The 14,333-nt window shown below is 45.2% G+C and overlaps 1 protein-coding gene across 1 annotated transcript in view; it reads left to right on the forward strand.

Moving 5' to 3' along the window:
* The first annotated feature begins 744 nt into the window (after nucleotides 1-744).
* The window catches only part of LOC147449517 (uncharacterized), a 31,711-nt gene continuing 18,122 nt past the window's right edge, over nucleotides 745-14,333 (forward strand). Inside the window, exon 1 of the mRNA XM_086522630.1 lies at nucleotides 745-1,085. Coding sequence (XP_086378756.1) covers nucleotides 897-1,085 — 189 coding nt within the window. The 5' untranslated portion in view covers nucleotides 745-896. The remainder of the gene's footprint in view (nucleotides 1,086-14,333) is intronic.

Below are 14,333 nucleotides of genomic sequence, written 5' to 3' on the forward strand. Positions count from 1 at the left end.
AGCCGAAACCTCCACAAGCTCTCATCCCTAATCCATAGGCTAGAATTTGGCCCAACTTGCATAATTATAGACCCTTTCATATAAATATCACTAAATTGCAACCTCCCTATAGGGTACGACTTGTGTCATGACATTGGTTCTCAGTATATTTCATGTTATTCACTTCCACTATAAATTGAACCAATCTTCCAATTGCTTTATAAGTTGAAAATCAATTGATTCTTTCATAAAATACCCAATAAAAATTCTTCACGGTTGCATCAAACCAAGAGTATATGCTATAATGGACTAGAGTGGTTTTTAGTCTCCTTATTTTTTAGGTTGTACATTTGGACTTCAATTGTCTACTTGCCAAGAACAACCTTACCCTCATTCACTTGCGCATTACTCTAGAGCAACACATTATCTCCCGAGAGAGGGAGAGAGGGGGGAAGCATTAAGCTTAAAGCAAGGCTTGGGAAAAGATAAGTTTGCTTTATCCAAAGCCTGTTCAAAATGAAAAATGGCCTGCTGAAATTTGGGCAAGAAGGTTCTCAAGCCGATTCAAATTATGGAAATTTTAGTTATAATATAAGATTTGTAGTGCGATTGTCCCCCTCAAATTTAGAGTTAGAGTGCTTATATACGTGTGAAAAGGTTCCAAAGCTGACTCCACAAAACCCAAGGCCTGGCTTAAAGGTCTTCAGCCTCTCAATAGATGTAGGATCTGGACACCTGTTTGTCTATCTTCCTTCTCCGTTTTTAAGCAAGCCAAAACACTGGAATTACGTAATGCAAGACCACCTGAAGTTCATGAACGCCTTTGTTTCTGCCGCGCGCACCAACTGAAGTCTCTCTCTCTCTCTCTCTCTCTCTCTCTCTCTCTCTGTGGCGCGGGCGCGCGCCCTCTAGAGTAGATGGATGTGGCGAGCGCCTGTTGGGTTGGCGCAGCAGACGCGTGCAGGAGGGGGGGCAAAGAGTTGGGCTCCATTGTGCTTTCTTTACCCAGCATCCTCTTCTATCAACAGCGCTCCTCTCAAAACAGCCCCATCCTCACCCATCGCTATGTGGTGGGCCTCTTCGCCTTCCTCATCTCTGTCGACCTTGTAAGCTCGCTCGCTCTCGCTCTCTCTCTCTCTCTCTCTCTCCTCTGTGTGTGTGTGTGAAAACATGAAATGCCCCTATTTACATTTTCACGTAAACATAAATGCACCTGCGTACATACACACACACGCGCGCGCCTGCTTGTGCAGTGGCAGATTTGGGCGAAGGTAAAGTAAGGATTGTCCTTTTCTCACTGGATTTGAGTGAAGATGAGGAAAGGCCCTTGTTACACAGATTTGGAAACCTCTGTTCAAGCCTCTGAGGGGCAGAAAATGGGAGAGAGGACTCATTTTGATTGGCCTGTCTTGGACAGAGAGCTTGCATCAACCTTGCTGAGTGGTCTCGACAACACTATTTGGATGCGCAATTCATTGTTGATGAGTTTGGTCTGCATAGAGGCATTCATGCTTGGATTGCAGGGATTGATCATGCAATTCCCTATTCTTCACCTGCTGGGCAGGTCACTTTCTATTTTTGACTTGCCCAACATTGATTTGAACATTAGGCCTACTATGTTTAAACAAGGCGTCTGAGACAGACGTTAGCACTGCCTTTCACTTGGATTGAAGGAAGAGAGAGAGAGAGAAGAAGAAGAAGAAGAAGAAGAAGAGAAGAGAGTTTTAACGTCGTAGGATACTATCCCAAGAGATGTTAAAGATCTAGCCGACGAGGAGAGTTGAACTCAAGACCTATTATTCAAGAGAGAACTGGCATAACCAACCAATCTACCACACTTGGGTGATAGAAATTATACCATTTTCCTCTTTTTATTAGCACACGCACCCACACCCACACCCACATCCACACACACACCCGAGAAGAAGAGAGTTTTAACGTCGTAGAAAACTATCCCAAGAGACCTTAAAGATCTAGCTGACGAGGAGGGTTGAACTCAAGACCTCTTATTCAAGAGGGAAATGGCATAACCAATCTACCACACTTGGGTGATAGAAAGGTTATACCATTTTCCTCTTTTTATTAACGCGCACACACACCCACACCCACACTTGAGAAGAAGAGAGTTTTAACGTCGTAGGAAACTATCCCAAGAGACCTTAAAGATCTAGCCGATGAGGAGAGTGGGACTCAAGACCTGTTATTCAAGAGGGAAATGGCATAACCAATCTACCACACTTGGGTGATAGAAAGGTTGTACCATTTTCCTCTTTTTATTAGCACACACACCCACACCCATACACACACCCAAGAAGAAGAGAATTTTAACGTCGTAGGAAACTATCCCAAGAGACCTTAAAGATCTAGCCGGCGAGGAGAGTTGAACTCAAGACCTGTTATTCAAGAGGGAAATGTCATAACCAATCTACCACACTTGGGTGATAGAAAGGTTATACCATTTTCCTCTTTTTATTAGCACACACACCCACATCCACATCCACACACACACACACACACACACACACACACACCCGAGTAGAAGAGATTTTTAACGTCGTAGGAATCTATCCCAAGAGACCTTAAAGATCTAGCCGACGAGGAGAGAGAGAGAGAGAGAGAGAGAGAGAGAGAGAGAGAGAGAAGGAAACGAAGAAGAAGAGAGACTACATATCAGAGAGAAGAAAAATAAAACATACCTTATAAAATTTGAAGGGCGCTCTTATGTACATGGGTTGAAACTCCCTCGGCACTTACCCTCCCTTTCCGTCGAAAGGCATAGCCAATAAATAAGACATTCAACCCTGTCGTGTAGGCAAGGTGGTTATGGTCCGGTTCACAAGTTCACATGAGGCTGGGTTGCCAACTAGTTGCGAACTTTTCAAGTTCTTGTGAGAGGTTGCCAAGGAAAAGCACGCAACTGGTTTGCAACCAGTTGCAATGCTGCTTCAAGGGGAGGGGGGTGGAGCCGGTAGGGAACCGCAGAAAAAGACAAGAAGCTGAAAGGCGCACTTCATTTTCGTCCAATAAAGTTTGACGACATGTCTACTGGAATGGTGGAAAAAGCTCGCAACAGGTTGCCATGGGAACTCGTTTGTTGCTGCGTGCAACCTGCCTGCCACGTGAACATCACCTAGGAGGATAAAGATTTCAAGCACCAGGTGTTGCGCAGGTTGATGATAATTTTGCTCAATCATGCAGCCTGTTTAATCATTGCACCTGGTTAAGCACACATGACGAACGGGGAACTGGATGCGCCCATTGCCATGCAATCCGATATCTATCCTGAGCCCTCTTAGCTGGTGGAGATCAGCGTCAGACAGTCTCTTTTTTGAGTGTTCTGCTGGCATTGATCAGCATATTATTGCAGGAGCGAGTTGTGATTGTTGGCCTACATAATTGGAGGTTGGTTAGATGCCTACCTATCTCATGCATTCATCTACAGACATTGGTCCTTCCTTTCGGATTAGTGGATCAATCGCTGTATTTTCTATTTCATGTAGTTGATGGTTCATGTTGGTTTGCAAGAGGAGACATCAGCATGAGTTGTACATGAGACTATTAACCACTATCTTTGGGTTCGTCCAGATGTGTGTGGTTTGGCGTGTAGTTTGTTCCTTACTCTATCCGGTGGGTGTTTGCATAGTCTTTGTCACTTGGGGTGTAGTTTGTTGGCTGTTAAGAGTTTCCGGATTGACACCTTACTTTTGAGGAGGAAAAAGAGGATTCCATTTTCCCGTTGATGGATCTTGGTTGCGGACGGGGCTCACTGGATATGTTGCGAGGTACTATACATGCTTTTGACTCTAAACCCTGCGATATCTTTTTCATTAATGTGGTTGTAGTCTCCTTGTGGACGATTGGGATGGCTAAATGCTTGCAAGTTATTGGTACTCGATCCAGCTGGATACCAGGAGAACATGGATAGAGCCGCCACAGGAGTTCGGCACGAAGATGGAAGAGAGAGAGAGAGAGAGAGAGAGAGAGAGAGAGAGAGAGAGAGAGAGAGAGAGAGAGAGAGACACCGGAAGACACACCCACCCAGAGACGGATCACAATGTTCTTGCATCCAGAGATTGAGCAGAGACGAGACCAGCCAGAGAGGAGGGATACAGGGCATATCACCAACAGAGATATACCGAGTGATCGAGCAGCAGAGTTGGGGAGATCCGGGAGGCCTAGGATGAGGGGATGCTTCCATTGACGGAGGAGGTTGCAATAGAGAATCACCATGGAGGACATCAACACAATCATGCAGCGACCAATGCGAGCCATCTCCGGACTTTGATACACATATCCACCATTTTGTATGTGGTCTTTGAGATACACAGCCACTTTTTGTACATGTACCTCTCAGGCTCTTGATACCCAGCTTTTACAACTCTAGTAGTGTTTCTGTTTAGTTAGTTGCCGGACCCACTAGAGACATGCTCGGAGACATGTTCTTTCTTTACTGCCGAGAGGGTAAGGAAAACCATTGACAGGATGAAGACAAGGAGAGCACATGATCATGATGGTCTGGTAGCAGAGCACTTCATCAATGCCAGAGATATGCTTGCAGAGCTCCTTGCTATGATGTTTAATCGAGCCATGTATGAAGGCTTTCCTGAGACTTGGAGTATGTCTACGATCGTGCCTATTTCAAGTTAGGAGATCCCATGATTACCGGGAATTATCGCACCATCATGGTTGGTCACACATTAGCTAGGCTGTATGCATCCGTTCTTGAGCAGGAGTTGAGTAGATGGGCAGAGCGAGAGGGCATATGAGCACCAAGGCAAGCTGGATTCAGGAGAGGTTTCTCCACTCTTGACCAGATTCTGACACTCAGAGCTATTATTGAGGAGGGTAGACACCATGATCTATTGTAGCTTTGTGGATTTCCGCAAAGCTTTTGACACAGTGCCGAGAGCCAGACTTATATGCAGACTACAGGACATGGGTGTGCCTACAGAGCTGATATGGGGTATATTGGCTTTATACAGGAAAGTGATGGGGCGGGTACGCACTATTGAGGGAATGTCTGACATGGTCCACTCCACTATTGGAGTGAAGCAGGGATGCCCCCTATCTCCGACTCTTTCTGGGATATATGTGGATGAGCTTTCAATCTATGTGGAGCGTCATGGAAACAGAGGGGCTTAGCTACCAGGGACATGGATTCCGTTGTTACTATATGCTGATGATATTGTGTTGATTTCTGACTCTTGAGAGGGGATGCGGCGTCTTTTAGATGCTTTGCATACATTTGCTCGTGAGAGTGGATTGTCTATCAACTCGGGGAAAACCAAAATTATGGTGTTCAACACCACACCACAGTGGGTCAGGAGGTCAACACCCACATTTTACGTATGGCCAGGAGACTGTGGAGTACACAGATGCATATACTTATCTTGGGGTAGTTTTCGGTGGACCGGTGTTTTCACTGAGGAGAGCATTAGAGACTAGATTGACGAGAGCATATGCAGCCTTGGGAGGACTGGAGAGGATGTGTCCGTTCAGTTTCAGGAACCGCGAACAAAGCTCTGGCTTTTTGACACTCTAGTGACTTCAGTTATGCTCTACGAAGTTCAAGTATGGGGACCCTCAGTAGACCATCATGGGAGATCTGGCAACACAGATGAATGGAGATATATGGAGAGGCCTCTAGTCTCTATGATCGCTCGGATGATTCGGGCTAAGGCCTCAGTGCCGCATGAGATAATCCGAGCCAAGCTAGCCCCCCCCCCCCCCCCCCCCCCCCCCCCCCCCCCCCCCCCCCCCCGCGCCTGTGGTGGAGGCATTGACTAGATCAGTATCCTTTATACACGGTTTATGGGATCTCCCCAGGGACAGATACGCTCGGCTTGCCATGAAGTCATCTCGACAACTAGTGCTACAAGGCGATACAGCATGTTGGTATGAACAGATAACAGCATGGTTTCAGTCACATGGTTTCAGTCACATGGATAGATTGCCTCCGTTTCAATACTCCCTGGATGCACCCTCCCTGTCCCTCACACGAACAGAGATCACGACTCATATGCCAGGATTTGATTCAGCTAGATACCAGGAGCACATGGATACAGCCGACACAGGAGTTGGGCACGAAGATGGCCTTCTTCAGAGAGCATCTTCTCCAACTCATGGAGGACGGTTTTGTGACTAGGCCTGCATACATGGATACACACTTATCTCATGGGATACGATGCGCTATTGGGCAGATACGTTGTCACGTGACAGATCTAACCCTATGTGTCCGTGGACAAGCTACATCATGATCAAGGTTCAGTCAGTCCAGTCAGTCTAGATTTAGAAGTGATATGGCACTTTTGTGAGTCTTTTCGTAGACCATGCATGCCCAATCACTTAGTATAGATGCATATCCTTTGGTTGCACACAGCATGATCGTCAGTATTCCCACCAGAATCCATCAGATTCCATCAAGGGATTTTTCCAGTGCATTTAGCCTATTTTACCTATTTTTGGTATTTTTCACTTATTAATTTAAGTGACTTTCCAACAAAAGTAGGTAGGGCAATTTTGCTAAGTTCGTATATAAGCAAACTAGAGCTAGCACTATTTGGCAGAAGGGGCAACAAGAGCCAAGCTCAACATGCAACTTCTCACAAGACCCTTTGTGGATTCCCTCCAAGCAAGAACCATCGCCCAAGGCTTTCCCTCTCCTAGCGTTTTTGGGAAGCATCACCAAGCCTGCATTTCTACATCAGCGACCCATCGCCACAAGAACCCCCCCCATCAGCTAGCGTTTTTGGATACCCCAGATCCTAGCGTGTTTGAAGCAACATGCCCTAGCGTTTTTTGTTCACATCAGCCCTAGCGTTTTCTGACATCAGATTTCAGCTATGAAATAGTTGCAGATTCCAAGCAATGAAGACCATCAAGATCAGCCCAAAGAAGTAGTAGATTCGAGCCGGAAGACCATCAATTTTCAGCCTTTAGGAACCTCAGTTTTCAGCCCTAAACCTGCAGATTTTCAGCGTCAAAGAACCACAGAAAACAGCCCCCCCAAATCAGTGTTTTGGACTAATCGCAGATTTCAGCCCATAGCGTTTTTGGACAGCAGTAGGAAGATTGCAGATTTCAGCCCTTAGGTCGACTTCGTCATCACCGTCGTCATCGTCGACATAGCCTAGACTTGCATCAGTCGCATGCATACCATTTGTACCAGATTGTGCAATCATAAGTAGAGCACTCTCGCCGACGAGAGTGGGGCCTTCGGAGGAGGGTTTTACAACGTCTTTGGTGTCGTATCTCTCTTCTCTCAGTCTCATACACTTGCATGCACAGTGTCCATTCACTTGTTTGAGATCATATCATTCTCTCATTAAGAACGAAAGGCTCTCCCTTCCATAAGAACAAAAGGAACCTTGAGCACAGTTGGGAGCACTCATCTTGAGCAAAGCGCAAACATTCATTCCGCTGCACCTTACATTGGTATCAGAGCTTTGGCAGTGTTCTACATCACTCAAGGAAAGAACCACAAGAATCACAAGAATTGTCACAAAGTGATGACGTGGCTACCGACATCAGAAACCCTAATTTATGCCAGAAACCCTAATTTTCGGAAATCGCGGAGGTGGGAATTGAAAAATAAATAATAGATAAAAAATGAGCGACGCAAATCCTAGCTTTTTGCTACGCAAGGATTTTTTGGATGAGAGAAAGAGAGATGAATTGCTTTATTTTAACTCTTATTGAGAGAGAGAATTTGCTTTTGCTTTCAAGCTTTTGGGGTTTTGCTTTTGGGCATCCCTTGTAACCTTTAAATTAGTGGTGAGGGCCTCACTACTCAGAGCATCTGGACGCAGAGTGTGAGAGTGAACCCCGAGCCACTCTCTTGTACTTCGACATTGATTAATACATAAAGAAATACCGAAAGGGGCGTCAGTCTTTGGGGCCAATATCTCTAGGCACGGAACTCCGCCGGGCCAGTGCAAATCTATTGTGATCTGTGAATTGTTTTGAAGTGGTTATTTGGTGCTGTCGCGATTGATTCTTGACTTGGGAGTGTCCAAGTCTGTTACAGTGGTATCAGAGCACGACCGATTTCTCTTCTGCGGGAAATCTGATCCCCAATTTTTTTTTTTCCGCGGCACCTATGGCTTCACGCAAGGATCAATCGACTCCCTTTGCATCTGGAGATGCGGGTAGGGATCACAACGAAGATTCAGGCAGAGAGTATGGCCCGCCTCGGCCTACTCAGGCGGAGCAAAGAGAGATGAAGCGTCGTCAATTGATCGGCGATGCAACAAAGATGATGCTCAGTTTTGCGAAGGATCCGAAATTGGCAAAATATATGAGCGAGACTTCTTTTCAGGAAGTGCATACACAGTGGCAGAAAACCACTACACTACCCTTGAAACCCGCTCTCAAGAAACCTTCTGATCACAAACAGTATTCAGAGAAGGAATTACAAGAGGTGGTTGATGCACGGATTGCTCAACTTTTTGACGCACAAAAGAAAGCCAAAAAGCACGGCAAAAAGCAGAAGAAAAGCACTGACTTCCCAGGATATTTGGGTCATCAGTCGACATTCGACAAGGCAAAGAAACAGAAAGAAGCATGGTCGATTTGAAGGAGTACCCAGTTCTTCTTCTTCTTCTTCTTCTTACAGTTCTTCTAGCTCTTCAGATTAGAGCGAAGAAGACAAAAAAGGTAAAAAGCGAAGCAGGAAACAAAGCTTCGGAAAGGGCAAGAAACGCTAACTCTCGCCTAGAGACTAACAGTTCTATTGAGGACTCGTTTATAGACAGCTCAGATTCCGATGACGGAAACTTCTATGCGAACAAGAAGAATTTTTACAAAGCCAACCAGTATGACTTTCTCGAAGATAAAAGCAAGAAAGTCCGAGAGTTGAAGGAAGGTGACCACTCGATCAAGTTTGATACTTTTTCAGGATACTCAGATGCTTCGAAGGCTTTGTCTTTTATACAACAGTCTGACATTGCTTTCGCGGGAGGACGCTATTCAGAGCACTCCAAGATTTGGAGAGCTACCTCTTACCTTAAGGGGAATGCTCGTACTTGGTGGTCCACGCTTCTTTTAAACAAGACTGCGCCAGTTATATGGCTGAAATTTAAGAAGCTTTTTATTTCTTCTTGGTTGAATATGAACGATATAACCGGCCCGTACAACGTAGACGGCGGTACTATTTCAATTACCTGTTAACTTTACACAGAGCACTGAGAAGGGAAGAGAACACAGCTGCGTCCAGCGACTAGAATGTCACTGCGCACACGAGACCGACACCCTGTAGGCCCCAAAGACTGGCGCCCCTTTCGGTATTTCTTTATTCAAATTAAGGTAGACGATCTGACCACTTAGCACAAGCTTTCACAAAGCTGTCCAAACCTGGCGAGGGCTGAAAACGCAGGTTTTCGACCGGATTTCGACAGCATAACGGCGCAAAAACCCCTGTAGGTCAAAAACACCTGTCTAGGACGGATTCCCTCGATATCTGGAAGCTTTCTGGTGAGCTGTCACAGAAATTCAGCTGGCTGTAATTCTCTGTTTTTCACTGCCGGGAGCCCAAAAGCCTGTACACGCATCCCAAGGCTCTCACGAGGCCCCCCCGATGTTCCCTTGCAGTTTAGGTGCGAAACCCTAAACCTGCAAAAAAACACAGCAGGCTGTAATTCCCTGTTTCGGATCGTTTTTAGCGGAGCGAACACGCCTACGCGTGTCCCAAGGGCTCCCGCACGCAATGGGACAGTTCCCCTGTGAATTGGACGAGTTTTCACGCGAGAAAACTCTCCAAACTCGCAATCTTTCGTGATGGAACTGTGCGTACCTGTGGGGGATTAGCAATTAGCTAATCCGGTTCTTGTTCAGAAGGCTCTTGCCTTGGCAAATGTGCATAAACCCCCAGAACTGTACATAGGTCAAATGAGAAGCCCACTAGTGGGGCATAACATACTGTACGTAGGGGAGAAAGAGAGCAGTATGTAGCGTGCGGGGCATCACTCCCGTCACCATACTGTGCATAGAGGGCAAGGTAAGCATTCCATAGCTTCTGTACCTGCTACAATCCACCTGAGGCTGAAAATGGCGTCTTCTTTGTTGATATGCAGCTCGTTTTTGCCTCCCAGAGTGGCAGAATCGCTCACATGCTGACATGTCGCCCAGTTTCCGAGTTTGGGCTTTCCCTGCTAAAAATATCTCAACTGGTGCGTCAGTTGACTTGGCAGCAGAGCAATAAAATGTTCCCCTTGTCATTCCAGAGCTAATGACGCGAACACATTTTCCGGTCAAAAATAGCAGTTCCCTAAATTTTAGGAGATGCTTCCATGGCGTCCCTATCGGTCTCCTGACCATCATTGAAGACTACCATTTGACCAACATCTACAATGTGGGTTAATTTACTGGCCCCTTTCAACTTATAAAGTTGCTGTGACTTGACGAGTGGCCCAAATTCCAGTTTGGCGCACACGAGCTTCCATACTCATTAGAATTCAGTGCTAACTGGCCCGGGCAGTCCCTGTCTGACCGACCTAGATCCCCGATGTGAGAAACCCATTTGGCTGCAACCGTTTCACACTGGCCATGCAATGTCCACTTGCACCTTTTCAAGGGTTTTGGGACAAACAAGTAAAAATAAAATAAATATATCTAATACTTATTTACGGAAGGCAACAGGAAAAATACCTCTCCTGGTGACACACCCCACCCTTGAAATACTGCAAGCGACCTCGCTTGCATGCCAATAATACATGCAGATATCTCTTGATATCACATATATTCTATGATGGGAATCCAAGATATACATGCTTCCGGAAATGTAGCGTTGGACGATTAAACAATCCCACCAACCTGGCTACGACACATATATCAAGCATAGAAGTCTTCTAGTGTACTCTTGAGCACAAACTTCTCTAGCTAAATTCTGTATGGAAAGAGTAGATACAATTGCTTAACTACTCTCTTGAGCATCATTAACCATGCTCTTGCCTTGCTCCAAAAAGGCTGCATCAAGTCACTGTGGGTTCCATTTGAAAGGCTTCAAGATACAATTGCAATAGCTGAGGTGAATCAAGCAATTCAGACTCTTCCATCCATTTGGCATCTAATGATGGATAGTTCTTGAACTTCACCAAATAGCGTCTTGCAACCTTTCCTCTAACCTTTCTTTCTTTATGTGCCAATATCTGTTCAGGAACAAGGATTTCATCCAATTCTTCGAGTTCGGGTTGTTCCTCATCAAGCATATTCTCTGGCACATCACCAACAAAGGGCCTTAGAAGGCTGACATGAAAAGCATTATGTATTTTCCAGCCTTCTGGTAGCTTTAACCTGTAAGCTACATCGCTGATCTTTTCTGAAATATGAAAAGGACCATAATATCGCATACTGAGCTTAGGAAACAAGCGTTCCTTGCCTTTCCTTTTCCTTAACCTGGCCTTTTCAAAGCGCAAAAGTACCCAATCACCAAGTGAAAATACAAGTTCACGACGGTGACGATCAGCAACTTTCTTTTGCTTAGCCTGAGTCTTCTCAAGAGCAATCTTTATCTTCCTGTATGTTTCATCCATATCTTGCACATACTTGTCTGCCTCAAATATCTTGTCCTTAGTCTGCAAAATGGGTGGGACTTTCTTTCCTCCTTCCACTATCTCAAATGGTGCCTTACCTGTTGATGTATGCACAGTGTTATTGTAAGCATATTCAACCAATGGGAGATGGTGTTCCCAAGTTGCCTTGTGCTCTGAGACATAACATTTGAGTAGGTCCAAGACAGTAGAATTTGCCTCTTCTGACTGTCCATCAGTTTGCGGATGAAACGAAGAAGAGAACTTGAGCGTAGTGCCCATGTTCTCAAACAATGCCTTCCAGAAAAGACTCGTCATACGTGGATCCCTGTCACTGACAATTGACTGAGGCATCCCATGATATTTAAAGATATTGCTCATGAATATCTTGACCATGTGTTCTGGCTTTATCTTCTTCCTAACAGGAATGAAATGGGCCTGCTTACTGAACCTACAAATGATAGTCCAAATCCCATCATTTCCTGTTTGCGTCCTTGGAAGATCAAAGATAAAGTCCATTGCTATACTTTCCCATGGCCTATCTGGGATCGGCAATGGCTGCAACAATCCCGGTTGCTTTTGTCTGTCAAATTTGACTTTTTGGCATACTAAGCATGATCTTACAAATGTGTCAACATCTTGACGCAAAGCTTGCCAATAGAAGAATGCCTCAACCCCTTTCACTGTCGCATCAATTCCACGATGCCCAGCATAAGGTGGAGCATGACTTTCCATCAAAATCTTTGGCCGTAACTGTTTAGTAACGCATAACTTTCCATGCATCATGAGAAAGTCATTCTTAAGCATATAGTGCTCATGATGTTGCCCATCAACAAGCTGGTCATAGATCCTTGCAAAATCTGAATCTTCAGCATATTGTGTCTTCATTTCGTCTAGTTCACAATGGTACGGAATTGACACTGCTGAAATTTGGGGCTTTCGTGACAACGCATCAGCCACCACGTTCTTTTTCCCTTGCACATGCACAATCTGAAAATGGAACATTGACAAGATGTTTGCCCATCGCATGTGCTTCTCAGACAACTTCGTCTGTGTAAGAAAATATCGCAAGGTTTGATGATCCGTTTGGACAACAAAATCAGCCCCTAGCAAATAGTGTTTCCAACTAGTGAGAGCATGAATTACTGCCAGCAATTCTTTCTCATAGACTTGCAAGTTCCTTTCAGTCTTCAAAAGAATTCTGCTCTCATATGCGACTACTCGGCCATTCTGCATCAGAACTGCACCAAGACTATGGCCACACGCATCACATTGAACCACAAAAGGTTTAGAAAGATCTGGCAAAATAATTACCGGATCTGAAGTCAGCTTCTCTTTCAAGTGTTTGAACGCTAAAATTTCCTTGGCTGTCCACTTGAAAGTAACTCCTTTTCCTTGGAGTGCATGGAGTGGAGAAGCAATCTGAGCAAAATTTCGGATGAACCTCCTGTAATAGGAACATAAGCCTAGAAAGCTTCGAATGTCATGTACGGACTTCAAGTCTGGCCATGACCTAATTGCTTCCACTTTAGCGGGATCCATGCGTACCCCATCCTTTGAAACAATGTGCCCAAGGAAGTGAATTTCTTGCAAAAAGAACTCACTTTTCTTCGCATTGATGAGTAGCCTATTCTTGCGTAGCTCATTGAAAACTGCGGTCAAGTGATCCCTATGCTCCTCTTCAGACTTTGAGTAGACAATCATGTCATCAAAGAAGGTACCCACGAAGTTTCTATGTGGTCTAAAAATTCTGTCCATCATTCTATTAAATGTGGCAGGAGCATTTGTGAGACCAAATGGCATGACAAGAAACTCATAGAGACCAAATGTTGTCCTGAACGTAGTCTTATGGACATCTTCTGGCCTAATGCGTATCTGATGATACCCACTCTTTAGGTCTATCCTTGTAAACAATGACGCTCCCTCAAGCCGATCAAGAATGTCATCTATCCTCGGTATGGGGAACCTGTTCTTGATGGTATTCTTATTCAAGGCGCGATAGTCAATGCACATGCGCCATGAACCATCCTTCTTCTGCACTAAGAGTACAGGCGAACAAAAAGGGGATGAACTGGGCTGAATCAGCCCCTTCTCTAAAAGCTCGTTGACCTGACCCATAATCTCTTTCTGCTGGGCTGCACTAACCCTGTATGGTGGTCTATTCGGCGGACTAGAACCTGGCACAAGATCTATAGTATGATCCTCAGGTCTCTCAGGAGGTAACTCCCCTGGCAAAGAGTCCGAAAAACAATCACCGAAACCACTCAAAAAAGTTGACCTGTCTTTATCTAAGGTAGACAAATTAGATACAACTTGAGGTACTTCTTTTGCAAAGATCAAGTACGCAGAAAGATGATTCTTTATTACAGATGAAATAGCAGAAGCAGAAACAACTGGAACAGACTCGCCTTTAAGCTTTACATCAAGGACATGAGTCTTTCCTCTATGTACAAGGGTAATCTTTTTGTTGTAAGTATCCACCATAGCATGCAACCTGTAACACCATGGGATACCCAATAACACATCACAGCCCTCAAGCGGCATAATATGAAATTCTTCCGCATCCACATAGCTCTGAATGTGCAGACGAAGCTTTCCTAGAATGGGAGTAACAGGCTCTGAATGTCTTGGGCATGCCAAACCTGCTTCCCCTGTCATACCCATCTCCTCTCCACGAATGCCCAACTTTGATGCCAATTCTGGTGATATGAAATTTGCACGGGCTCCTGGATCAAAGAAAACCAGCACTGTCTGGTCTCTAACTTTGCCCCAAGCTCTGCACAGCTCCGTGGCATCTGTGTTTGGCTGATCTCCAACCAAATCTGGAAC

Source organism: Adiantum capillus-veneris, chromosome 10 (genome assembly GCF_014529385.1).
Source record: "Adiantum capillus-veneris isolate H3 chromosome 10, ASM1452938v2, whole genome shotgun sequence".
Classification (NCBI taxonomy): Eukaryota; Viridiplantae; Streptophyta; class Polypodiopsida; order Polypodiales; family Pteridaceae; genus Adiantum; species Adiantum capillus-veneris.